The sequence below is a fragment of the Alosa alosa genome, chromosome 14 (assembly GCF_017589495.1).
Source record: "Alosa alosa isolate M-15738 ecotype Scorff River chromosome 14, AALO_Geno_1.1, whole genome shotgun sequence".
In the NCBI taxonomy this organism is placed as follows: domain Eukaryota; kingdom Metazoa; phylum Chordata; class Actinopteri; order Clupeiformes; family Clupeidae; genus Alosa; species Alosa alosa.
In genome coordinates this window covers 3673053-3700999 of record NC_063202.1, presented here as the reverse complement: position 1 = coordinate 3700999, position 27947 = coordinate 3673053, and the positions used below count along the sequence as shown (strand labels likewise).

At 43.4% G+C, this 27947-nt stretch overlaps 1 protein-coding gene and 1 long non-coding RNA gene across 3 annotated transcripts; both read left to right on the top strand.

Annotated features, from left to right (window-relative positions):
• Positions 1–24: 24 nt before the first annotated feature.
• LOC125307218 (E3 ubiquitin-protein ligase RNF166) lies at positions 25–27947 on the top strand. Of its 2 annotated transcripts, XM_048263073.1 has the most exons (7): positions 25–463; positions 14106–14262; positions 14774–14886; positions 19387–19501; positions 22161–22268; positions 23300–23410; positions 23562–27947. In XM_048263073.1, exons 1-6 carry the CDS (start codon positions 282–284, stop codon positions 23372–23374), a joined length of 750 nt encoding a protein of 249 aa, XP_048119030.1. In that variant the 5' UTR covers positions 25–281; the 3' UTR covers positions 23375–23410; positions 23562–27947. The 2 variants fall into 2 exon arrangements, with proteins under 2 accessions (XP_048119030.1, XP_048119031.1); XM_048263074.1 differs by lacking the exon at positions 23300–23410.
• LOC125307219 lies at positions 10112–11665 on the top strand. The gene is made up of 2 exons (XR_007195669.1): positions 10112–10145; positions 11042–11665. It is a non-coding gene; the product is annotated as an uncharacterized LOC125307219 (long non-coding RNA).

Below are 27947 nucleotides of genomic sequence, written 5' to 3'. Positions count from 1 at the left end.
CAGAATCTGACGGCCGAAGCTAATTGAAACGGTTTTGTTAAAGCTGTCTTGTAATGTTTACTTCTTTCGCGTTTCGGCGTGTCCTCTCCACTGAGCGCTACAGCTTGCCTGATAGAACAGATGCAGCAGTTTCCGACGTGTGACAAAACCTTTTTTCACTCGAACACTTGGTTCAACATACGGATTTATATTATTGGTTGAGAGTTCAGTCGATGCATCGCAGTTTCTACACTCAAGTGTAGCCGTAATCGAGAGCGAAGTGCCAACAGAGATCCGCTTTCATGATGGCGATGTTCCGCAGTTTTGTGTCGGCTGCCCAGCTTAGACAGCATCACCATCAGCATCAGCAACAGAACGGGGCAGCTGCAGCCGCACCTGGGGAAAGCGTTGAGAGCCAATTCTCTTGTCCAATTTGCTTGGAGGTCTATCATAAACCTGTCAGCATTGCGAGCTGCGCACACACGTGAGTACTGTTAGCAGCTTCCTGACAGTTATTGTTTGCATCCTTGGGGTAACATTAGCGGAAGGCCAGTTTCTTTGTTGTTTTTAAACAAAGTAATTCTAATGTTATCAAATATTTTATGTAATTGTCACACTTGATGTGCTGCCGTGTTGCGAACTAGTCTACATTACTGCCCACATAACATTTTTGTTGTCTTTAATATATCCGTAGTGTTGTGGCTTGTCAAGAGAGCCTAGCCTATTGACTGTAGTCTGTAATGTCCTACAGTATAATAACATCTGTAGCATGTATCTCGTGACCCTGAAGAGTAGGCTATAGGCTACCATACTATGTAGGCTATCACTGCACATCCTTTATGGTAGGCTACAGAGAAACAAACGAAGGTATGATGGAACATTCAGTATTTGACAGCATATATGTGGTCAACACAGAGAGCCTACATTCATTCAAGCTATTGTTTTGTCAAGTTGTATATCAGGGCTTGCTGCCCCAGCTAGAGCTAATGTAGGTTTTATCCACACATTTATTTGTAACAATTTTACACTACAAATGTTAGGCTAGGCTGTGTTGAAAATGATAGCCTATTCAAGAGATGCATATTTGAATGATTATTTTTTCCTTGCAAAATGATATATATTCTTAAAGAGTGAGTCAAAAGCAGAGTGTATGCAGAATGTAGGCTCGGTGGCGAACGAGAACAAAGCGAGCTAGATGTGCAAACTGGTGTTCTACAAAGGCAGCGTAGCCTACGGAGTGGTGGCGGCGTTAAAGAGGAACTGTGACAAAACATTGGACAGTCGGTTGTCAAACACGGCTCCCAAGACAAAGGGAAACAGTGACAGCGAGCGCTGCGCCGCTTTGTTTTGTTCTTGTGAAACACTCTTAGTGCCGGAGACAGGGTGGTCTGTCAAGTTCAAGCAACCGTATGCTACGTGGGCTGGACAGAGGCGAAGGCAGAAGGGTGCCTGGTGACATGAAATTGTCGTGTTTTTACTGAGTAGGCTACGGCAGCAAAACGCTTCACGCAAGGATCTTAATTATTCATGATTCTTTCACCTCTGTATTATTGGACCGAATCGATTTTTGCCACTGACATGAGGGTAATCTTCTTGTAATCAGCCTTATTTGTTGACCTCAACCAAGTTGTTATTCATTATCAACAGACATCAGAAAAGGGGTGAACTCCAGGGTAGCGATAAAGTCAAATTTGCATTTTCTGTGAGAAAAAAATAAAAAACATTTTGTGAGATGGAAACTAGGTGCCGATTGGATGTCTTTGTGTATTATGCCCACAATCCTCTCTGCTCCATTGACCTCTATTTTCATGGGCAATGAAAAGGCTTTGTGGAGTCTGAGACTGGCTGGTAGACTACTATGTTGGTGCTTACCCAAGAGTCCCCTTTTGGTCATGATTTTCTGTCTGAGCACCAATCTTACACTTGTATACCTCTATGGCTGTATAAAATCGCAAATTGAACTAATGCAATAGCTAATTGCAGAGGCTGCAATTAATTGTGTCATATGATCTATGATTTTTATATTCATATCATCCTCCCTGTTTGACAGTGAAGCTCACTGAATAGGAGTGCTGTGCTTCTCATGCACTTGGCATGCTCACCAATTAGAAGTGAAAGTGAAATTTGGAATATTGATCTGAAGTTTGACTTTCACAATTATATCACAAATCAAATTGTAATTGCAATAGCTGTCAGAATGAGCTATTTTCCCCACATTCCGCAGCCCTAGCCTATATGGGAATAAAATACCATTAACTCCTCTAACCCATTACCAATTAAAACCAACACCAACAAAATGCCAACATAGCTGTTACTTATTGTCAGAGCTGCCTCGTAACCAAAGTAACCAAAAATCCATCAGGCCAAGGAAATAGAGATCAGAAGAAATGACTTGTGACATTTTGATAGTGTGTTTGTTTTGAAAATAATCTACTTTCATTAATTGGTAAGAGTATGAGCCATGTGTTCAGTATTGATATCCTCCCTCTCGAGTACAGGAGCGTTTTGTAAAGAGACAAAGCTTTCCCTACAGTGCCTTTGATGTTACATGACCTATTATGAAGGAATTATTCCTCTTTAATAATGATGCCTCTGCCTCAGCCTTTGATGTACACAAAAGAATATGCTTCATCCATTCATCTTATTAAACACGACTGAAACTGGTGGGGCAAAACAGAAACTACACCACCTCTTGAGTTGTGTGTTGTTGTCACCCAGAACACATCCCATAGTTGGTGTGATAACAATAATTATTTTTGTCATATTTTAAACACATACTTGGTATCTACTAAAGCCATGTTCACAACCCGAGTTAATTTTGTGTGTGCATTTACTTCTAGTCTTACTAGTCTTTTTATATTATTTTGGAAGATTATTTTAGCATGTGTTTTTCATGTGAACTAGCTATCGAGGTAGGAAAAGGGAAGGGCGTGTTTATGTGTGTGTGTGTGTTTTTGTAAACCTGTGATGGGACTCACAGCACGGCTTCTCTGTTTCCATATTTTGGCTTGTTTGCTTTCCACAGCACGTAGCCAGTCCTCCCCCAGCTCACAGCACATGCGCACTGGGGCTAAGGAAGCCCAGTCTTAACGCCGGCCGACTTGCTTTTAACATCACGTGCACATCAGGAATGCACTCTCCAGCAAGATTATTATGTCATGCTCACTGCTCACCCATGGTGGATGGAGTTCAGCCTGCCATGTATAGAAATTATCCTGCAGCCAGCAAGCTCACCCAAGTCCATTCTCTCTCCCAGATGTCACTTAAGGACATGTGTGTGTATGCCAGATATTTATAGAAATGACCAGTGGGGAAGGAAGTGAAGCTTTGTTGCAGCATCCCAGCTAATGGTCTCTGCTGTCGACCCCACCAACGTCAAAGGTTATATGGAAGGCTCTGGCTATAGGGATGTGAGGGGCTGGCTTCTGTGTTGCTTCTCTTTTTGTTTTTATTTGCCCGGGAAACTGAAAAGATGTAATCACAATCAGCAGCACATGCAATGTGAATCCCCGCAGTACTTGTGCCACGTCTGTTTCATTGCTGTTGATTTTATTGGAGTCTCCATGCAAAGCCACCAAGCAGTAGAGGGGATTAGGTGTGATTTCAAAAAGCTTGCATGCTGTGATGCTTTTATCTCTGAGGATCATGATGTAAATGGCTCCGCCATGCAGGAGCAGTGACTGTTGCATTGCCTTATTCCACAATGGCAGTATGGATATGAATACTTGCTATTTTGGATCAGGGCTAAATACTCAAATTGTTTTTTGGTAACCTTTGACCTACTGTAAATTCTGAGCTCACAGGGAGCTTCCAAAGGGGGAATCCCCCCAAACCCATTCCTATCCTCCTCATCTAGACGTATTGTAGTCAGGCCTACTCGTCCGTGGTTTTAGGGCAACCTGCTCCTGTTACCTCTCACAGACATGCACTAATCCTAATCCTGCCCAACTCTCAAGCCACCATCTGGTTTCATCCAACACAGCAGAGGCCGAGGCTATTGCACTGAGGGGAATTTGCTCATTTACTCAAGGCTATTGCGCATTAATAGTTTTAGCAGAGTGCATTTAATCACATCGACTATGTGCTAATTGAGAGATTTGGAGTCTATGACATGTTTTAGGTAGGTTAGGTTTTAGTTTTATTTTTACCTCCCAGTTCTGGAAAATTAAAAAAAGAAAATCAATGCATTTGATGGACAGCAGCATTACACTTAATTCAGCTCCAAATTCCCAGTTGCTAGTGTATGAGCTGGAAAGCAGTTTAATTTCAATAGCGAAGTCATCTGTCTCATTGGTGTTTTATACCAAGGTCCTGAGCAATTATTTAAAACCCTCCAGCGGACATCTGTCCTGTGAGCCAGGTGACCACGACCAGTCTGCATCATGCTTTGAGGTGCAGGTCCACTGTGAGCATGGTGGAGAAAGTGAGGTTGGTAGGCCTGTACCAAGAACAGTAAAATCTCCCCTGTCTCCTCTGCCTCTGGTTTAATGGTGGAGCGCCTCACTGACATCACGGAGGCCCTCAAGGTAACACAGTGTTCTGCATCTCTGTTCGAGCTGGTGTGTGTGAGCCCTTCTACTCTCCTGACTACAGGGACTCTCTCTCACACACTCTCTCTCTCTCTCTCTCTCTCTGCTCGTGCTGTGCAGGGACATGTGCAGGTACTGTACCCATGCGTGTGCATGTATAGGCAGTTTGCGTCATCCTGAAATGGGCCCTGCATTAGAGCATGGGAGCGGAATTGAGTGGATGGAACGGAAATCCGAGCTGCAAGTGGAAAAAAACATGCTCTAGAATTGCCCCATGCCACACTGATTTGCACTAATATGAGACGTATAAAAAGATGGATTCTGTCAGCCTATCATTTGTGGCTGCCATTGCCAGCAAAGTAATGAAGAGGAATAGCTTCATGTGCAATCAGACTCCACTCTGCACCATGCTATACCAAGTCTGTATGGAATAATACACATGATTTGTAATGGTTAACTGTAATGGTTTTAAAATATCCTAAACATATTTGGGCTAATGATGTCCGTTTGTCTTGCTACATTACAATTCTTCCAACTGGTCCATTTTTGGTGTAAATATATCAAATCACTGTCATGGTTTAAACACATGAAATCTTTCAAGTCATGCTCACTGTTTTGGCTGTGCTAGCGTTTCATCTTCATTTGGCAGCAGTGGTTATTAGCTCTGACTTGCATTAAATAATTATAAACAACGAGGCTAGACAACAACCTGGGCGGTTCCGTCTGGTCTTGTGAGTGCAGCTGAAGTCGCCCGGTCTGGACTGTGCTCTCTCCAGCTCTCCTCGGTAGAATCTGGACTGCTCAAGCTGCTCTCTGCTCACGTGTTTTCCTGAAGTGCTACGTGTCCATGTGCTGTGCAGCTGTAGCATAAAGGGGTTCATTTTTGCATGTGTGCTCCCTAGTGACTATTCAGTTGCTCTTCTAGGTTAAATTTACTCTACCTCAATTTTCACAGAAAGCATGTCACTTCCTAGTCTGTAATTGTTGCATGAGACTGTGAATGCATCTTCTGAATGCACCAGTCCTAGCACATCACTTTCCACATTAGGGAGCACGTTAGCATTCAGGCATGAAATAATGGACCAGGAAGTCCTCAGATGCCCTCGGTTCTATTTTTGTCTGTACCAAAACAGCAGCAGGCAACTGTATGCTATTCTAAGTAATCTCTGAGAGCCTCCTCGTTTTTAAAGAACAACAGACTAATTTAATGGATTTTTCCATTACATCACTGGGGTAAGCAGTCTTCTGGAACAGTGCAACTGACAGAAGAAGGACTTCAGTGCTCTAGTGGTGTCACCAAAAGAATTCAAGTGGAATTTGGCCTCTATAGTTCCATGTAATCTGCCCATTCAGTTATTCAGTGTTGTAACAAATTACAAACTGTGAATACCATTGCAGTAAGCGAGGGGGTGGGGGTAAAGGAGGCAGAGGATCAAGACAAAACCCTTGAGAAAGAGTTGGAGAGAGACAGTTTTGAGACTGAGCAGAGATGGAACAAAGCCTGCAAGAGAAGGAACCGAGAGGTGAGAGTGCAACAAAATACACAATGAAATGTTTGTGGATGGGCCACAGTCCAGCAGCGCTTCACAGTAAGGCACGGTATCAGGGGAGGACCGATGGTGGACTGGCCTTCTCTGTCCGTTTCCATTACAGAGAGAGAGAGAAAGAGAGAGAGACCCAATCAATATTTAATGTCTCTGCTCCTCTTTGTGAGGTGAAAAAAGAGAATCCCTTCAGAGTGCTGGAGAATTTCCTGAATAGCTGGACCAACAGGTCTTCAAGCACTCTCTTAATTTGGCGCTTGCTAAACGCTCTTGCTGGTGAAAGAGCTGGCGTGGAGCTCAGCTGCCAAGGCCTTTGATGCAGCTCGAAGAGGCACAGGATTGCTGGCAAGGTCTTCAGACAAATATCCATTCATGCATTAAAAATGAAAACCTGAGGTGGTCATTAATTATAGTCACATTAATTTGTGTCCCCCCGGTGGCACAGCAGGCAGGTACAGATTTGTGTCTGCGTAACTGTTTTGGGCTGTTTGAATGGGTTTCTCCTGCAAGACCACAGCAGACCTGGAAAGTGCTGGACAGTTGATTTGTGTGGGGATCCTGGTTGAACTGACTGCAGTATAAGTCAGAGATGCACAAATTGGCTGTTTCCTCACAAATATTTGATCGATGTGTGGGAAGGCAAGTCCTTTTAAGGGCCTCTCAGGCCTTGCTTTCCTGTTGTGACGGCACCGTTCTCCTTTCCAGGACCAGGGCAAAATGCATGACAGCGTTGAGACGCATTCGTTTGGGACGCAAGCAGGAAGGAAGGGAGGGAGAGTGGATGGAGCGACAGACTCAGAGGCAAGAGACCAACGCTCTGTGACTGGGGCAGGATGTTGGCCTGCAATGCTTTCCAAACGTACAGCCCAACATTTTTAACTTAGCCCATGCTAAAAGACTTGCTGTGCTAGGCTCTGTTCAATGCAGCTCATGATGTTACAAACCATTTGTTTTCATGTAGCACACACAAACCAGTTCAACACTAGTTTATGTCTTTTTCATTTTTAACATGAGTGAATGAAATAAGGTCTTGGATCTCTCCTCTAAGTCACTGGCCTTGATTACTCAAACTGAGCTGTTTGTCCTTTCAAATCCTAGGGGGGTTCTTTTTTATATTTCAATCTCAGTCAACTGAGACTGGAGTTTGATTACACTAGTACTATACTGTGTTTTGGTATCAAAATACAGCGTGGGAATTCAGTCTAATTTTACAAGATGCTGGAATGAATTGGACTGTTTTTCTTGACCTTTTCAGTGCACTGACTTGTCTGTGTTTGTCTTGTTCTCACACTTGTGGGAGGGGATGTGCGCTTGATAGCTTTTGCAATGTCTTCTCACCCTCGGAACTCAGAGGAAATGTTTCAAAACAAGGTCATCTGCAACAGACCAGAGTGCAAGACGAACAAGAAGTTGAGTCAGCCTTCTCTGGCTTGGTCAGCAACTGTTTGAGAGCCAACAACTCCGTAGATAACCGCTGCGACCTTCGTTTAGATGACATTCTCCGACGCACTGTTGTCTGCCTCTACTGTCTGCAAGCTCTTTGATATGGTTGTGGTGGTAGTGGTGAGGTTCACAGCAGTAGACTCCCCCCGCCTGAGGAACTCTGAAAGCAGGGATGGTGGGACAGATGGTGTTTTGGGGGTGGGGGGCATTGGGGGGGGTTAGTGGAGGCTCACGCTGACAGAAAAGAGCAGATCATCTTTGAGGTGCTTCTCAGATATGTTGATAAGACCACATCTCCTTTTTTCTTTCCTTTCTTTGTACACTGTGGGAGAATCAACTCTGCCGCAAAGGAAACAAATCACCTGCAATCTTTATAGAGCTTTATAGAGCCTATGGCAAGTTGCATTGCAAGTTAGCTCTGGGGTAGCAAAAATCATAATTTGCGGTCTTAAATTCTTCTGCATACGGCCCATTTTGAGTATTTCGGCATTGTATATCAATGGAGAATAAAGAACAAATATTAAAAAAATCTTTGTATATTCCCACAAGGTGTTTGGGTGCTCTGAAAATGAGAACCAAAATGATTTTTTTAGACTTGTAAAGTCTGCTGTTCAGACCCTGAAGGAATTTATTTTCTGTTCATTGTTTTTTGTGAGAGTGTTTCTACTTATCTCAGTAAGGAAAATAAATCAAGAGCCTATGTTGAGTACAAATATGTCTTCTGAAGGCTTAAAACAGAGCCCAGCCAAAACTCCAATAAAATTTGTATCAACTTTGAGGGACAGCTATGGCCATGCAGGATTATCCAGACCAAACGTGACGATTTTGCTACATACTATTCCTATTTATGTACCACCGAGCAAAATTTGAGCCTCCTACATGGTTTAGTTCTTGCGCTGTGGGCTTGTAAACTTTGACAAAAAGGCACCCCCCTCCCCCTGTAAAACTGGCTGTATCTTGGAAAGTATTGATCTTACATAAGAGTCATTTTACAGTGTGTCTCCTGGGTAACATAGGTACACCTGGTAATTTATTTCAGAATTTTTTGAGACCTAAGTGCGTGGGCCCTGGTTGAACTGACGTGGAATGACCCGACTGCTTTGGAGCATTATTTGCCAAGGTATGCTCATGCATTTTGTAAAATGCCCTATGGAAACTCCCCATAGGACTTTTGGGTTCCCAAAATGCACACTGACAATAAAAGGCTTACTGTGTGGCAACCTCTTGGTGTAGAAGCATAATCCTGGTCTCAAATGAAAGGTATCACTTTGAGGTTTCTTGTGCACTATTTAGATTGTATGTCAGGTGTTCTGATATAGACTGACTACACAAAATATGGAATAATTACAAAAAAGTCTCTATTTTTGCATTTACTTTGTTTGTTCAATGGTTGTGTCTAAGATAAACTATACATCTGTACAACTAATATTGGATAATACAACATGAAGATTCAAGTGAATTTCACTACCCAAAGATGGTAGCTTTTTTTTAGGCGAACTTCAGAGGTCTATTGGAAATAGCCTACTTCTCATGGCTTGTTCGCCCTGTATACAATGAAAACGCTTTTGTTGTGGAGACAAAGTTTTTACCTGTTGTTAATCCTATCTCCAAAGAGCTATATAAGATTATGTTTCACGTCACTACTTTTTCGGCAATTCTTGAAGATGCATTGCAGTGTTTCCCCTAGAAATTTTTCCAGCAGCCCAGTTGCTATTATTTGGGGGGGGGGAGGTTGTTTAGCATTTTTTTTTTTTTATATCATACCTTAAGTGTTTCTTTTGTGGACATTTCAGCTTTCTTTTACATTATTGGTTAAAAATGATAGAAGAAAAATGAAATGGCACAAATAGAAAAAAGATTATTTACAATTTATTTAAATTTGTCTTAATGGCAAGGCCACACCCAATCTCACGAGCACTTAATTTTTCTGGGCTTTTCAAAGAACATCTCTAAGGCTCTTTGGTAATTGAATTGAATTGAATTGTTGGGGGCCATTAATGCTGACAAATGCGTAGCCAGATGCTCTCCTTGTAGTCTATTTCTCAGTCCCAAAACAACAAACCCGTATAAAAAGTAAATACTCACTTTTCTTCTACATCACTCCCACAGTTACCATACAACTCACTCACAATTAACTTCGAAAGGACCTAAGCTACTTGATTGAAGTCACGACCGTTAGATCTCACCGTCAAGAGAGCTGAAGTTATGAGAACCGTCTTTCTGATAAGAGAATGTAGGCTCCTATGTCTAATGCATAAGCGTAGAAAAGGTCTGTTTGTGATAGCCTATTATAGCTAAGTGGACAGAATTTAGGCTATCATTATATGCCAACATATGCTCATATTTCCTTTTAACTATCTAGAAACAGGCCTAGACTGTGTTAGCCTAGCTTTCCCATGCAAACATTACATGTAGCCCTAACGCTAGCGTTACAAGTCTAGGCTACAATTAACGTTAAGACCATACACCTTGTAGCACATTGGTTTACTCTATTGCATTACTTACGTTTTAATAATTTGTCGTTGAATGTTGATGGAGGCTCATCTTTGGGAAATCAGCTCTCTGGATAAAATTGTCAACCGGAGCAAGAGTTCTCAGAGTTGACGACACGGGCGATAAATCAATCAGCAGAAAGAACCGCATCACAACAGTAGGCTAAATCGCAACAAACTTTTTCCCCCATGTTAAATTCATTTCGGTTATCATGAATTGGTTTCTTTTATTTGATGTAGGCTAGGAGAGGAGGATGCATGTTTCACATTAGTGTCAATGTGTCAAAGCAGGCTTTGGATCAGAGGAATTGCTCAAGCTTAACATATGGCATAGGCTACAAGCGTTCCGCGCATACAAACAGCCCATTGATGAAATATAACTAATATCATTTTTTATTGTCACCAGGCCTATAAGTAGGCTATTTATTGTGTAACCTACAAGTGAACGATGACACCATAGGCTACACTGTGGCGGAGCAAGACCCCATCAGTCGGATAGCTAAACAATGTAACCGTGTTCAGAACGTAGGCTAGCCAAATGGGCTGTAGACTTGTCTTTGGGCTTGTAATCACCGGACACATCATGCCGCATATATGTCCTGAATAATGAGAGGCTAAGTCGGATTTGATGCACTTAACTTACTCAAGACTTTCAGAAAACAATTTGAGATGACGTTGGCCGTTGTGCTTTTACAGTGTGTTAAGTGAATCTCGTGATATTATGTTGCAGCGGCGCTGAAAATCCAGCGGCGGCGCTGCGCCGCTGTTAAATACACTGTAGGGAAACACTGCATTGCTGTTCTCTCGTTAGCGACCTGCTACGGCTATGCTCTATGGCTATGCTAAGTGAACGATTCCCCTATTACAAGTTTGTTTATCATCAAATTGACTTGGTAGAGGTTATATTAAGAGAAATATCTTGCATAGTGTACCTTTAATGCCAGTGGTGAAAGATGAAACCCTAGCCAACTTGAAAGGGGCACCAGTGACTCTTTTCATGGTTGTCCTCTGTGCTGTGCCGGACAGGTTTTTTATTTGTGTTTTTTATATGCAGTCAGCCTCAGTCGTTGGCACCTTTAGGACATCCTCAGCTTCTCCAGAGAGTTCATCCTCATCATCATCATCATCATCATCATCATCATCTCAATGCAGAGTGCACACCAGCTCTCCACATCACATCACATCTTCTAAAAGCTTGCGCTCCCTAGAGATGCTGGAGGGAAGGAGAACGTTTCTGTCCTTATCTTTTCCACTGATTGCTTTCATTGAACTATAAATGATAATTTTTGAGGCGCTGTGTTGTCTGTAATATGTAAACACTGAGCAAGTCATGAGAAGGACAGCTGTGTTTATGGTGCACTTCCACAACACAACCTGCTTTGACTGTAGATTGTCATTTATATTTGTATAAAAGCATATAAAGTTGAAAGCATATAATAGATATTATATTTGTGCATGATAATTTTCATTGATCATAGCAGTTTTGAATATTCTCTAAGAGGTGCTACACAGTTTGCTTTTAAAATAACTAGGCATTGTAATCAATCATTCAGCACCATCTTTAGAAGATATTTGCAGCATCTTACTAGAAAAGTTGTTAGTCTTTCATAGTTGCACCACAATTGCCTGTCAATGATGATTCACTCATGACAGCAAGATTAAAATCCATTGCCTCATATTTTTGTGGGTTTCATATATCTGGTTTCTCCATCTCAGGCACTGCATTACATTTGTCTTGCAGTGGATTATGTAAAGATGCGTATTAAAACATTCTTGCAAATGCAAAATGTAAATAAATGCATTAAAATGCTAAAAAAAACAAAGATCCCAGACGTATCCCAGATGCATGGAGTGCACAGGAATAGCTGACCCTTTTTGTAGATGTAAAGTTTCAAGTCTCATTTTCTGGCAATAGCAAGTGCAAATTGCAGGATTTAACCAGGGTATTGTTTGGGCCCTACAAAAATTAGTCGCAAATGGCTAATATTTTAATTTTATTTACAAAGAGAGTCATGGTTTTATATCGCTGAATTCCAAAAATGTACAAAATGCTCTGTGCTCAGGGAGTTTATTTTTGTAGGCTGCTGCACTTCACAAAAGGTAGCAATGGAGAAAAAAAGTAGCTTTTTGGAACACTAACAAAACTGTAGACAGAATAATGTTCTTGTAAAAAGTTATTTTTAATAGGCTTAACCTTCTGAAAACCCCTTTTGATTATTTTCACATTTGCACATACAGTGGAAATAGAAGTTTTATTTCCTCATACTTCCTTACCATTGAATTTCTATCACACTAAAAGAAAATACACTCTGTCATTTGTACCCACAAATATGAAATAATTTAGCTTCTGAAGCCCTCTGCCTGTGCCTTGTCCATTACTTCCAATTATCAAGGCCCTTTAGTGGCTCTTATTCCTTACATATGATGGGTAGTCCACATTTATAGCACGGAGCCACGGAGAGCCATCTTCTCTCCTCTGCCACTGAAGATGAGAGATTGTAAAAAAAAGTACAGGAATCAAAGTAAACAGCCCTGCATTTCTCTTAGCTCATTTTCCCTACAAACACACAGCAACATCTCTAGGGAAAGTTAAGCCAGCAGCATGCAAAACGACTTCGAGGAGGAGGAGGAGTGCTGGAAGCCGGGCGGCCGACGGGGGGGACATGAACAGCGAGCGAGTAGAGGCTCAGCTTCATCTCCAGCTCTCCTCTCCACCCAGCTCCTGTTTACAGGCTGCATGAGAGAGACGGGAGTCTAAAGCTGGCCTCCTGGGGGGGCAGGGGGCCCTGGCGAGAGTGAGCGCTTAAAAGGAAACCCATATTAATAATAGTAGGTGAGAACTCCCAGCATGCTTTAGGGCCGGAATAAAGAGTGGCTGGGTAATAAGTGAAAGTAACAGAGGCGGCTATAAGATGAGTTTGTTTGTTGCCAGCTCAGCAGACAACTCCACGGAGCTGTGAAACCTCAGCAGCTTATTTGGAACAGTTTTGCATGTCGGGCAAAACAGGGGACATCCAGTTTGTCTATGGATGCCTGCATATGAACCCAGAATGGATGCCTTCTCATCTCTTTAATTAACATGGTTGAGTGGGTGAGGCGCAGGTGCACTGATGAAGATGAACACACAGTGCTCATTAACCTTAATGTCAGAAACAAGGCCAGCACACTGTCAAAGCTAGACTTCTGTCTATAGTGCGACCCACAAAAAACTGTAGGCACATTCAGGTAGCCCAGGACTCCTGTTCACAGCTGGTGTGTTTGTGTGCAGGAGGTGGATATCTGTCTTGTTTTGTGCCTGGCAGACGGTTTTTGTGTTCGTTGGGTGAGGGCACAGGAAGTAAATTAGTCACACACCTACTCCTCTCAATGCTCCTCCTCTAGTGACCTTGTGGAACCCTCCTGTAAAAATGGCTTCAGTTTGAATGATGGTGTTCTCTCTCTACAAACACACACACACACACACACACACACAGTTTTCATTGGTGGAACTGATGGACCGCTCTGTCTGCTTTCAGCTGCTTTGCCATGGAGCTCTATAGCAGACAGCTATGACTCCCTCGTTCCTCTGTTAAAGTATAATGCTGCCAGAGAGAGAGAGAGAGAGAGAGAGGGAAGAGAAAAGCGACTGAATGATTCTCTTATAAACTGCAGCTCCATCAATCAGTGAGTGACACGACTGTCACCCTGCAGCCACTGGTCCTTGTGTGCTGACGCTGCCCTGCATTGTGGGCCAGCACCTCGTGCCCTGCTGAGTCATGCCATCCGGGGGTGGGGTGGGCTGGGCTGGGCTGGCACACCACCCTCGTGGCATGCGGCATGATAATGTGCCCCTATACAGAAGCAGTTGTCGGGGGCACCGAGTGCTGTGTAGCAAACACTGACTGCCATTTTTCTCTGAAGGCTTTCTGTGTTCATATCTACAACTTCTTCAAAGAGTGTTGTTTACGAGAGCGAGTTTCATATTGTGACTAAAAATACATGAAAATGTGATCTAACTAAATGAAAACTGAATAAAAACGCTCAAAACATAGTAATGTCATGTATTTTTTAAGGACTGAAATGTGAAACGTGTGTGTGTGTGTGTGTGTGTGTGTGTGTGTGTGTGTGTTGGCATGCAGGTTCTGCGGAGATTGTCTTCAGCCATGTCTCCAGGTGACGTCCCCCCTATGTCCCCTGTGCCGCATGCCTTTCGACCCAAAGAAAGTGGACAAGTCCTCCAACACAGAGAAGCAGCTCTCCTCCTACAAGGCACCCTGTCGGGGTTGCAGCAAGAAAGTGGGTGGGCCTCTGTGTCGTTTGAAAGTAGTGCAAAGATTCAATGAAAAATCACTACACTGCAAGATGCTCGTACATCATTTTTTATTTATTTTATTTCTATTTCCAAGTGCAGTTTTACACATAAATGTTGCTATTTGATACATTGTACCAAAGTTAGCCTCAGGCTAAGTTACATCATCTCTCGCTTGCCTTCTTCAGTACAGCTACCGGACTTAAGTACAGCTTAAGTACAGCTACCGGACTTAAGTACAGCTTAAGTACAGCTTCAGTACAGCTACCGGACTTAAGTACAGCTTAAGTACAGCTTCAGTACAGCTACCGGACTTAAGTACAGCTTAAGTACAGCTTAAGTACAGCTACCGGACTTAAGTACAGCTTAAGTACAGCTACCGGACTTAAGTACAGCTTAAGTACAGCTTCAGTACAGCTACCGGACTTAAGTACAGCTTAAGTGCAGCTGCTGGACTTACTTTCCTTTTTGGAACCTTTTCTCTGTCTGTGTGTCCAGGTCACCCTCGTGAAGATGCGCTCACACATCTCCTCTTGCACAAAGGTTCAGGAGCAGATGGCAAACTGCCCGAAGTTTGTGCCCGTCGTGCCCACCACGCAGCCAATACCCAGGTGAGCCTCTCTGCCACGCCACGCCAACACACCCTCTCTCTGCCACGCCACGCCAACACACCCTCTCTCTGCCACGCCACGCCAACACACCCTCTCTCTGCCACGCCACGCCAACACACCCTCTCTCTGTCGTTTGCTTTCGGTCTCATCCATCGCCGCCATTGTCGTCATCATCCATGACCGCAATCTGTCACACCTCCAGCTTCCAGCGCCCCTACGTGCACTTAAGTAAACAGCTGGCGTACTCCCTGACAAGTCAGTGCGAACACCGTGTCCTCGCAATGAGACGAGGAAGGAAGTGGAGACGTTTCTGTCACCAGCAAGGAGCTGAGCTGTTGTTGTCCCACTCACTGTCACTCTCTGTCTCTCTATCACTCTCTCTCTATCTCCCTCTCTTTCTCTCTCTGTCTCACTCTTTCTCTCTCTCTCCCACTCTCTGTCTCTTTCTCTCTCTCTTTTTCTCTCTCTCACTCTCTCTATCTCTCTTTCTCTCTCTCTCTCCCTCTTTCTCTTCCTCTTTCTCTTTCTCTCTGCTCAGAGTAAAGGCAGAGGGGGTGAGGTGGATGGAGAGAGAGATCCTCCATAGGCCGGGGGAGGAGGGGTAGACACCGATGAGTCACCCACCCTCTGTTCTTTCTATTTTTTCTGCAGCGTTCACCATCTCTTTCTGGGACAAGAGGCAGAGTGTAATGAGCTCCTTTTGAAATGTATAGGCAGGTTGTGCTCCTTCGTTTCTCTCTTTCTCTCTCTCACACACATACACACATACAAGGTCACAAACACATACACAATCACACACACACAAACACACACACACAAACACACACACATACACTGCCAGACATGCAAGCCCTTCACACACACACATACACACACACACACACAGGGACGTTCCAGTACACCTGCAGACAGGTGATATGTTTAGGTTACTGACCAGACTCCTCAATCACCAGACTGTAATTTGGACAACAAGAATCTAGCTATGAAGGAACTAGAAATGATAGAAGTCCAAATGACCTAAAGCAAAGTGTGTGTGTGTGTATGTGTATGTGTATGTGTGTATGTGTGTGTGCTTGTTTATGCAGCGCAGCTTGGCGTGCGTGTCAAGGCGTGTCGCGTGTGCGTCGCGGTGTGTGCATGTGTGTGCGTGTGCGTGTGTGTGTGTGTGTGTTCTCTGCCAGCATGTAGGCAGAATACGTGGATCACAGGGAATGTAAAGGAATTAATTAGCTCTTCAAAGTGAGGCGAACATGCTGTTTTTCCCTCCCTCCGTGGTGTTTATGAGACTTGTCTCGACACTCGCCAGTCTAGAGGGTATTTTAATCAGAGAAATCAGGCAAAATGAAGGCATTCGACAGACTGACCCATCAAAGGTAGCACATGGTGCGAAGACCACTTTGATGTCCACAGACAGCTTGTGAAGGAGAGTGGACATTCTAGAATGAGCTCAGAGTTCTGCATTTGCCATCTCTCTCTCTCTCTCTCTCTCTCTCTCTCTGTCTCTCTAGTCACTCAAGAGGTCCCCCCCAACTCTTCTTTGATGCTTGTTATTTTCTTCCTTATGTTCTTCCAGTCATAAACTCGGTTAATGATGCCATTTGACTACAGTTCAAGAGGAAGCTTAATTACGGCAAGATGAATTTGTGCCATTTGGTAACATCTGACTATTTCCCCGTCCACATGCGGCATTAATACCACTTTTATTTATTTATTTATTTGTTGGTTAAGTTATTTATTTGGTGTTTTTCAAAGTTTTTGTAATTTATTAGAAAGTATTGGAAATAATGGAACAGACTGACTTGCTCAAGTGTTTGACCAGATGGTTCTGATTTTATTCAGCCAATTCATTACCATTAACAAAATGGCGCCGATCCCCAAACCTGTCACTGCAGTCTGCTACTACACTTCAGATATAGGCCAAAACAAGAGGCTGAAGGTAGTGCAGGGGTCCAGCCAATTCCAGGCCTTTGCGTGGTTTGATGCTGGAGCTGTGTAAAGCTGTCCTATTTCTCAGCGCTGGGTACAGGGAGGGGGAGAAGAGCTGCATAATTTAGGAGGGAAACTGTTCGGGGCTCCCTCTGGAAGAGCTGGGCTTCTAAGGGGAGCTAGTTAGTATGTTTGCGGAGATAGCTCTGCAGATGGCATTCGCCACTGAACAAACAGTAAAAGTAAACAGTGGTTGGTGCTCCTTTCGATCAGAGAGAGGGTACACACACACACTCCATCTCTCTCTCTCTCTCTCTCTCTCTCACTCCCTCTCACACATCACACACACACATACACACACACAAACTCTTTCCATGTCTGTCTCTCTCTCACTCCCTTCTCACACATCACAAGTACGCACATACGCACATACACACATACATACACATACACATACACAAATACACAGGTATACACCTACGCACACACAGACACACACACATACACGTTATACTACAAAGTATGGCAATTAGATGGTTGAATGTTTACCACCCTTCACTGATGCTGGCATTGGCAGGATGTTTGCCGTAGAGGGAGAAAAGGGCCTGGTGCTTCACTGATGCTGGCATTGGCAGGATGTTTGCCGTAGAGGGAGAAAAGGGCCTGGTGCTTCACTGATGCTGGCATTGGCAGGATGTTTGCCGTAGAGGGAGGAGAGGGCCTGGTGCTTCTCTGGTGCTTCTCCATTGGCAGGATGTTTGCCGTAGAGGGAGGAGAGGGCCTGGTGCTTCTCCAAGGACTTTTAGAAGACAGCCGTTTGCCATCTGCTCACCTTCCCACCATTTCACGACAGTTGATGGGCAGCAAGTGGGGAGCATATGAAACCACACACACACACACACACACACATACATTAAGTTTATTACTTGTTTGAGGTGGTCTCATATTTTTTCATTGATTCCAATAACTGTAAACAAGCACTTTATGCCACACATTGGTACAGTTTGATTTTTATTTGATGCTAGGCATTGATGTTGCCATAACTGGATTCGAGGAGATATGAGTATCTCGTTCCCTGAGGGTTTTCTTCTTGTGTAATCACTTCAGCTGAGGCCGTTTGGTCTTATCTGTTCTGCCTCTGCCACTGTCATTTTTGGGTAACACTTTACTTGACAGTATCGACATAAGAGTGACATGACACTGTTGTGAACACATGACACTGTCATGACACATGAAACCTAACCCTAACCCTAAACCTAACCCTAATCCTAACTAGGGCTGTCAATCGATTAAAAAAAATAAAAATACATACTACATACTCTGTGATTAATTAATCTAAATTAATCGCATATATAATTTTTGCTGTGAAAGTATTTTAAATATTTAAATTCAAATGAATCATTGAATAATCAGCATTAGTGACATTAAAGTTCAAAAACTCTTTTATTATTATTTTCACTGTTCAAATAATGGCCATAATAATCTATGATATGACCTAATATGCTGAGGAAATAAATTCAAAAGGGCTTCGGGAAGAAGTTTTTTTTTTTTCACATACAAGGCATTTCAGACCAGAGATATAACCTAGGGGACACAATGAAAATAAATTAACACTCCCCTCAATGTCAACACTTATTTCTTTGCATTGATGTGCGACTATAGAGTTGATGAACTCCGGTGATATGCAAATTCCTTGCTGCAGACATTGCAGAGGACTTTATTATCAACACTTTATTTTTTATCAACACCATCAGGCCATTCTTTAAAAGTAAATGTTCCAATCAATGATCCAGGCAGCACGCTCTTCTCTCTCCTTCATTTTACAGTCTAATTTTTACTGACTAGAACGGCTCGGGGGTCAAAGGTCATAATGAATCGATTAATCTGCACTAATTTTTTTAATCAGTTATTTTTTCTCAAATTAATGAATCGAAATTAATCAGTTATTTTGACAGCCCTAATCCTAACCTTAACTTGTTATGACAAAAACCAAATGTCACTTAATAACAGAAGCGTTATGTCATAAACGTTTATGACTTGTTTATGACACATTCATGACAGTGTCATGTCACTCTTATGTCGACACTGTCAAGTAAAGTGTAACCCATTTTTGTTTTGCTCAGTCACCTTAATGGCATTAACCAAATGGCACAGATAGCATTGGTTGGCATTGCTTTTTCCCACGTTTTTTTTCTCCTTTGCTGAGGTGCCTGTGGCCCATTTCCCTTGTTGTGGTCTAAGCCGCTGTTGTCCTCCTGACCAGCCTGGCGTCAGGTGCGACTCCTGTCTCAGGACATATGCTCCAACTGGCTAATCGCCCGTCTGCATCGGGCTCATCGTGAGAATAAGCCTGTCTGATGCAGCTACTAATGACACACTCTGGCCGCCTTGCGTGCCAAAGCCTACTGGCTGTCTGAGACCTCAAAGCGTGTTTTCCCGCCCATACACTATTATGAATCAAAATTGTGTGTGTGTGTGTGTGTGTGTGTGTGTGTGTGTGTGTGTGTGTGTGTGTGTGTGTGTGTGTGTGTGTTTTTCTCTCTTAATGCTTTTGTTGCCCTCTTCCACCCACAGCAATATTCCAAACCGCTCGACCTTTGCATGCCCGTATTGTGGCGCTCGCAACCTGGACCAGCAGGAGCTGGTGAAGCACTGCATGGAGAACCATCGGAACGACCCCAACAAAGTGGTGAGGCCCTGCCAAGTCTATAATGGGTGCTCTCAGAGAGAGGGAGAGAGGGAGGGGGGGTCAGAGAGGGCAGGATTGTCAGTGGAAGCTGGCAGAGGTGTTAGATGGCACTCTGCCCAAGTCTGCTGGAGTGTGTACAGACTGAGCTACGATCGTGCCACGTTGGCATGGGCACGGACGGAGTGGCGGGTCATTAAGGGTTGGCACAAGGTTCAGTTTAATGTACCATCAGATTTACCCACAGGATATGCAAAAGGGTACAGGACACAGCACGGGCTGCTAGCTGTTGTAATCGCATTGCATGACACTTATGCCAAAGTATCATGTCGTACAGTCATGGCGTCTTACAGACGAGTAAATCCAGTCCTCCTGTGTCTTAATGGGCATTCACTCATTAGCCTGTTGGGAAAAGACAGTTCTTTAAAGGCCCCACTGATACAGTGCAGACATCTCACCATGAGGCAAATCCCTGTTGCCACCTCTAGAGGCCTCATCAAAGGCACACGTGGATGTACGTCTCTCTGCCAAGCTGTGTGCCTGAAGGGCTTTACAAAGACCCAGTCATCATCAGAGCATTCTCTCTGGAATTCTTAAGGGATCAGATTAAAATAATTTATAACCCAGTGGAGAGCCTCCATTCCTGTTCTTTAAAGGAGAATTCCGGTGTGATATTGACCTAAAGTGTATTGAAACATGATACCGAGTGTGAACGTATGTCTCATAGCCCATCTCGGCTTGTCCCCTGCACTCCAAAATCTGGCGCTAGTTAGCTGATGCTACCAACAGCTTTTTTCAATAGTGGTGCTTCGCATCGGGCTAGCCATGCAAATAAATCACTGTTTTACACCCATTTACGAGGCTCAATGTATCTCCACACTTCATTGGTAGACTTCGAGGGCCCTGACATTTAAAAAAGACATTGAGAACTTTGAAAAAGCACTGGTAGTTTACTTTACAAGACGATTTATACAGACAGTATCTTCAAGAAGTTTAGCTTTGCAGCCATCTTGAATTTAGTCAATGATAAATTCCAACAACGAAAGTAAGAATGAACAGGTATGATAAGGGATCAGATTCCAAAAATAATTCAGTGGAAATACATGGATTCCAGTTTCTTCCAGTAGCAGCAACTGGAATCCATGCATTTCCACTGAATTACTTTTGGAATCTGATCCCTTATCATACCTGGGGGGACAAGCCGAGATGGGCTATGAGACATACGTTCACACTCGGTATCATGTTTCAATACACTTTAGGTCAATATCACACCGGAATTCTCCTTTAATAGTTCCTAGGGTGTGTGTGTGTGTGTGTGTGTGTGTGTGTGTGCTGCTGTATGTGGATGTGGAGTCTGAGGGATTGATTGGTCCTGTTCCTCATGCAGGTGTGTGTGTGCGTGTGCGTGTGCGTGTGCGTCTGAGGGATTGATTGGTCCTATTCTTGCTGCAGGTGTGTGTGTGTGTGTGGAGTCTGAGGGATTGATTGGTCCTGTTCCTGCTGCAGGTGTGTGTGTGTGTGTGTGTGTGTGTGTGTGTGTGTGTGTGGAGTCTGAGGGATTGATTGGCCCTGTTCCTGCTGCAGGTGTGTGTGTGTGTGTGTGTGTGGTGTGTGCGTGTGTGCGCGTGCGTGTGTGTGTGCGTGTGTGTGTTCTCTGCCAGCATGTAGGCAGAATACGTGGATCACAGGGAATGTAAAGGAATTAATTAGCTCTTCAAAGTGAGGCGAACATGCTGTTTTTCCCTCCCTCCATGGTGTTTATGAGACTTGTCTCGACACTCGCCAGTCTAGAGGGTATTTTAATCAGAGAAATCAGGCAAAATGAAGGCATTCGACAGACTGACCCATCAAAGGTAGCACGTGTGTGTGTGTGTGTGTGTGTGTGTATGTGTGTGTGTGTGTGTGTGTTGATTGGTCCTGTTCCTGCTGCAGGTGTGTTTGTGTGTGTGTGTGTGTGTGTGTGTGTGTGTGTGTGGAGTCTGAGGGATTGATTGGTCCTGTTCCTGCTGCAGGTGTGTGTGTGTGTGTGTGTGTGTGTGTGTGTGTGTGTGTGTGTGTGTGGAGTCTGAGGGATTGATTGGTCCTGTTCCTGCTGCAGGTGTGTTTGTGTGTGTGTGTGTGAGTCTGAGGGATTGATTGGTCCTGTTCCTGCAGGTGTGTGTGTGTGTGTGTGTGTGTGTGGGAGTCTGAGGGATTGATTGGTCCTGTTCCTGCAGGTGTGTGTGTGTGTGTGTGTGTGTGTGTGTGTGTGGGAGTCTGAGGGATTGATTGGTCCTGTTCCTGCTGCAGGTGTGTGTGTGTGTGTGTGTGTGTGTGTGTGTGGAGGAGTCTGAGGGATTGATTGGTCCTGTTCCTGCTGCAGGTGTGTGTGTGTGTGTGTGTGTGTGTGTGTGTGTGGGAGTCTGAGGGATTGATTGGTCCTGTTCCTGCTGCAGGTGTGTGTGTGTGTGTGTGTGTGTGTGTGTGTGTGTGTGTGTGTGTGTGTGTGTGTGTGTGTGTGTGTGTGTGTGTGTGTGTGTGTGTGAGTCTGAGGGATTGATTGGTCCTGTTCCTGCTGCAGGTGTGTGTGTGTGTGTGTGTGTGTGTGTGTGTGTGTGTGTGTGTGTGTGTGTGTGTGTGTGTGTGGAGTCTGAGGGATTGATTGGTCCTGTTCCTGCTGCAGGTGTGTCCCGTCTGCTCCGCCATGCCATGGGGTGACCCCAGCTACAAGAGTTCCAACTTCCTGCAGCACCTCCTCCACCGGCACAAGTTCTCCTACGACACGTTTGTGGTGAGTTGTTGTTGTTGTTGTTTATGTTACTGGTTTAGAAACATTGTCATTTAAGTGGAGGAAGATTATATTTTTCCCCCAACAGTGAACAACATGCTCTCTTAAGAGAGTGATTTTTCACAAAACTATATGTTCTGGCAGGGTGTCTAGGTGAAAAAATGTCCGACCTTTTTAGACCTTCTCCCATTTGGAAAGAAAAATGACCCTTCAAAATACTTTTCTTGTGTAGTCTCAGCTAGTGAATGTGTTGCACTGGTGTGGCACTCAGTCAGTGTTTCTCTCCAGCCCCTACAGTGTGAAATGGATGACTTTGGGCATTTGCAAGTCTGAGCTGCCTTCTTCCTGGAGGCTGTGCCATCATTCTAAGTTCCTATCGGTTTCAGCTCATGCCTCATTTCCAAAAGCCTTTTTAGCTAACCCTCTGCTCTCTGCCATCAGAGAAGCTTTTGTTCCGCATCTCAGGACCCGGCTCTTCTGAATAGTTTAGCAAGACATAAATAATTAAGAGCCACATTTCATTTTTAGCTTCAAATACAGAGTACAGTACATTGTGTATATAGTCTCTTCCTTTATTATTCTATCACTCAAGATTTTTACTTCTGTTGTCATATGAACTCTGCCATACAGATTTAGACTTGGAGAATGTTCAATTTAGAAGAGTGTGTGTTAAGTTGAGGAGAGTGAGGAGAGTATGTGTTAAGTTGAGAAAAGTGTATGTTAAGGAAAGTAGAGTGTGTTAAGTTGAGGAAAGCGTGTGTTGAGTTGAGGGGAGCGAGTGTTGAGTTGAGGGGAGTGAGTGTATGTTAAGGAAAGTAGAGTGTGTTGAGTTGAGGGGAGCGAGTGTATGTTAAGGAACGTAGAGTGTGTTAAGTTGAGGAAAAGGTGTGTTGAGTTGTGGGGAGCGAGTGTTGAGTTGTGGGGAGCGAGTGTTGAGTTGAGGAAGGCGTGTGTTGAGTTGAGGGGAGTGAGTGTTGAGTTGAGGAGGGTGTAACAGCTGACTGGTTGACCTCTGACCTCTTGTGCATCCACAGGATTACAGTATTGACGAGGAAGCCGCACTGCAGGCAGCCCTGGCCGAGTGTTATGTTGAGGAGAATGGGTGTTAAGTTTAGGAAGGTGTGTGTTAAGCTGAGGAGAGTGAGGTGAGTGTGTGTTAAGTTGAAAGAGTATTAAGTTGAGGAGAGATAGTGTTAAGTTAAGGAGAGCCTAGTGTTAAGTTGAGGAGAGCTAGTGTTAAGTTGAGGAGGGTGTAACAGCTGACTGTCTGACCTCTGACCTCTTGTGCATTCACAGGACTACAGTATTGACGAGGAGGCCGCACTGCAGGCAGCCCTGGCCCTTTCGCTTGCAGAGAACTGACCCTGCGGGCCTCTGGCATCCCCACGTCAACATGGCCTGTCAACATGGCCGCCCCTCTTCACATCAGCACCGCTGGACAAATCCCTCTCTTCTTCTTCCTCCTCCGCCACTCTCTCTTTCTCTCTCTCTCTCTCTCTTTCTCTCTCTCTCTCTCTATCGCTCTATCGCTCTTTCTCTGTCTTACTTATTGGGTGGAGACTTACACAACTTATGGAGTTATACTCAATGCAGTCATGCTGCAACCCCCTCTGAAACTTATGGGTGTTTTGGCGCCCCCTTGTGGTGAGTGTACAGCCACTGACCCCCCCCCCCCTCCTTGCCCTCCACCCCAGCAGTTTCATGAACAAGTGTCAAGGTATAGACCCAGACCTCATCACCCTCAAGCTTCACAATGGGAGGTGCTCCTGGATATCAACCCCTGTGTGTGAGAGTGTGTGTGCGTGTGTGTGTGTGTGTGTGTGTGTGTGTGTGTGTGCTGTGTGTGTGTGTGTGTGTGTGATGATGAAGTGAGATTAGGGTGAGTCACAACCATTGCTGCAAATATAGCATGAGGACTGAAGTTCCTGTTCTTGACTTTAATGGAGAAAAAAACAAAAACCACGCGTGTGCAAAACCAACCCTGTTCTCCTCTTCTTCCATCATGTTCCCCTTTTTGCTTGTTTTCTCTCTCTGCGCTAGATTTCATGTAGACAGGCGGCACAATATCTGTTGAAACTGAAGTAGAAGCCGAGAGAGTGCTGGTCTGAAGTTGTGCGGTTGATGGATCAGGAGCTGGCATTTTGATTATTTTTTTTTTGTTCTTTGTGTTGTTTTATGTCACCCAGCCATTTATCACAAGACATTGTGAGTGTTGAAGCCCACATTTACAGCTCACGATCATTGGAAACAAATTAACACCATGGCAACAGACTCATTTTCATCGGACTGTTCTACCATGTCAGGATTTGACTTTTTTTTCCCCTTTTGCTGCCGTAAGCCACGGCATGCTGTAGATAGTGATCAGCTTCCCTGTTCAGAGAGTGTGGAAGCTAACGGCACCAGGCACAACCAATAGAGCACAGATCGTGATGATCGACATGATCACCTCCAGCTGTGATCACATCATACAGCATCCCAAAAGCAACCAATGGATCGTCCCCACCTCCTCTGTCACCCACAGTTTTCTAATCCACATCCTTGTGAATACTTGCACTTGTCACTGTTTTTACTACATGAACCAAGTGTCTAGTATCATTCTTATTTTCTAGTTTACTAACAGAATTCTAGTACTTGCATTGAATCTTCACTTCTGCTGTTACCTGGTTAACTTGCTACAATAATATTTTTTACAAAGCATCAGATAAAGATAAAAAAGTATATATTTTTGGAAAACATTTCAGTTTAAAAAATGGTGCACTAATAACAAGAGCGTAAAAATCATGTCTTTAACCACTTGGGGATGTGTTGGTTTCACCTTTTTATGTACCCTTTGAAGGGAAGTCTGACTGCCACACAGGGTGTAAGACAGGTAGTGGCACTGTTGGAGTGTGCATGGCCACATTGCGCCACAAGAGGTCAGCGTTGGTCCAGATATTAGTCTGCAGGTGCTGCAAGGCTGCTTTGAGCTCAGTGTCATGCGCTGTTTGATGTTTGTGTTCATTTACTTTGTCCTACTTTCTTAATCAAGAGCCTGCATGTGTAGTGGCCAGACTCAGTTCTGTAAGTCAATCGCATGCACAGTGTCCTCATTGAGCTCTGCAAAGGAAGTGAAAGGGTCTTTTGAATTAAGCGCTTGGTGGTTGTATATAAGTGAACATAAGCATTTGTATATTGATCTTTTTGCTGCTTAAGTCTACAGTTTAGATGTCTGATGGATGATGTAACATGTGGTATTGGCAAAATAAACCTGGGTGTTGTATTTTGGTAAGTGGCTTGAGATGTAAGAGTCGAGAAAGGGGGTTTCAGTGTTTTGTGACTCAAGAAACAGACATGTTCTCTGAATATCTTTGATAATGTATGCCGTCTTGACTTCAACAGGTTGTTGAGATTAAAACTTTCCCTGTTACTTGGCAGATATGAGACGTCTTACTTCACTGCACAGGATCTTAAGTTTGATCAACATATGTGTGCGTTTGAAAGCAGGACTTTTGGCAACAGGATGTGTGTGTTAGTTATCAGGTGTGTGTCAGTTGTAGTCATTGCTGTTAAAAGAGGGATGAATGTACTCTGCGGCAGTCTCTAAGGCCTCTCACCTTCACCTGTCCACATCCTTTAACCACTTCTGAACCTGTCACTTTAAAGCATTGTGAGCTGTTTGTGAAATTTCTGGAAAGCACAGTAATGAAAGTGTGTCTGTGTCTGTCTGTGTCTGTGTCTGTGTCCATGTCTGTGTGTATGAGAGGTAGAGAAAGTGGTTGGAATATCGGTTTGCTTTTATGACTTACTGTATGCCTCTTATGTTGTGAATGATTTGGGGACCTTTTGAAAGGGCTGTACCTGTTTGCTTACATGCATATGATATATACACATATACTATATATAAGCTGTTTTTGTTGAGTCTCGTCATGTGCGACTGAAACGACGTACAATTGGTATCTACTTTGATCACTTATGTGATCGTGGTCCTAGGAAGGTGCGTCCACCCTGATCTGGCCACCTCCACAGTCTGGAGCTGGACACCATCCTAGCCACAAATTTCATTATGGTCTTAAAGCTTAAAGGATGTTGTCCAGTGACAGTTTTGGGTACCTCTTTTTTTTCAGAGGGAATAATAATAACAGAATTTGTTTAAAAAAAATGTAGTTCCAAATGTTTTCTAAACATTTAGTTTGAAAACAGACAAATAGAAACACTTTTCAGTGATGTGGGTTTCCAGGGATGGTCTACTATCTTCCACTGGTTGGCGATAGCAGTGGAGATGTTTCATGATCATCATCTCAAAAAGGACTAGTAGGACATTTGTTTCCTTGTGTTCACTCAAGCAGAGAGAGGGAATGTGTGTGTATGTATGACAATGGATTTGAACGTGTTTCTCCAGTGATTTTGTTTTCATGTAGATTGAAGGTGAAATCTTTGTGAGACATCAGACAAATGTTTTGGGTCATTGCAAGATACGTTGTATCTGCATATGGTTGTTTTCCTTAGGCAATCTGAAAGAAATTGAGTATTTTGGAATGGTAATTAAAAAAGAATTAAGAGGAAATATAATGTTGAATATAGAGGTGTCTTAACATGTACATGTTTTTATTGTTGAGGGAAAAGTGGTGATCAGTATTGTGACATTTATTCAAGTCTCAAGTCAGATGGGGGAACTGAACCGTTTAAGCATTAAATTGATATCGATAAACAGTATTTAAATGTTACATGGTGTCCCAACTTCACAATGGCTTAAAATGATGAGGTCAGGTTTTGATTTTTCCCACATTAAAAAGTTATAATTTTCCCATTTCATTGAAAAAATCATCCATTTTATCTGAGTAATGTTGTATTCCTCTTATATTTTAAGTGATATTCATGTGCACCGCGGTAGCATAAAATGAAAACTTTTTATATTGTAATTCATGCTTTTACAATATGTTTTTTTGGAAAAATGTCCCAATGTGTGCATTTATTTTTTATTTTTTGCTCTTATTGTGTTCTAACAATCATGAATATTGTTCACTGCAAACCATTGGTATGTTATTCATTTTATGAGCATGCTGAACTCCAAGACAAATACAATATTGGAGTTTGAAATGGAATTTTCTGGAAAAGGCATCATAATTTCTATTTTAGATAGGGATACACCTGCATGGCACCAGAGTACATTTGGGATACTTTAGCCTGAAAAGACAGCCCTGGGTTTGTTAAACTCAAAGACATGATGTCATTCACGGCAGTCCGGCGTTAGGTCTGTGAGGTCCCGGCCATTGCTGTCAAACAAAGCAGCCTGACCTTCCTCACCAGTTCTCTGTGCCATGGCTGAAGGCTGTGTGGGGGTGAGGATGATGATGCTGATGATGATGATGTCTTTTGGTAAAAAGTTTATGGGGCCCTTTTCTGTTGAGTTTCACCGGCAATGATACAGCAAGTTGCCTGTTTCTGACAACCCCTGTGGCTGATGCGGACCTGTGTGTGTATGCGTGTGTGTATGTGTGTGTGTTGAGCTCCATGTGATTATGCATCAATAAGTAATAATAGTAATAACAGTAATAGCAATGAGGACTGATGCTGAAATGATTCTGATATGAACAATAATGTGGATTTTTGAAGTTGTAACGCTGTTTGAGGTTTAATAAGATACTTTACTGATGTATTTGTAGCAGATTTTTTTCCTTCAATAAAAACACTGACGCATCCCAA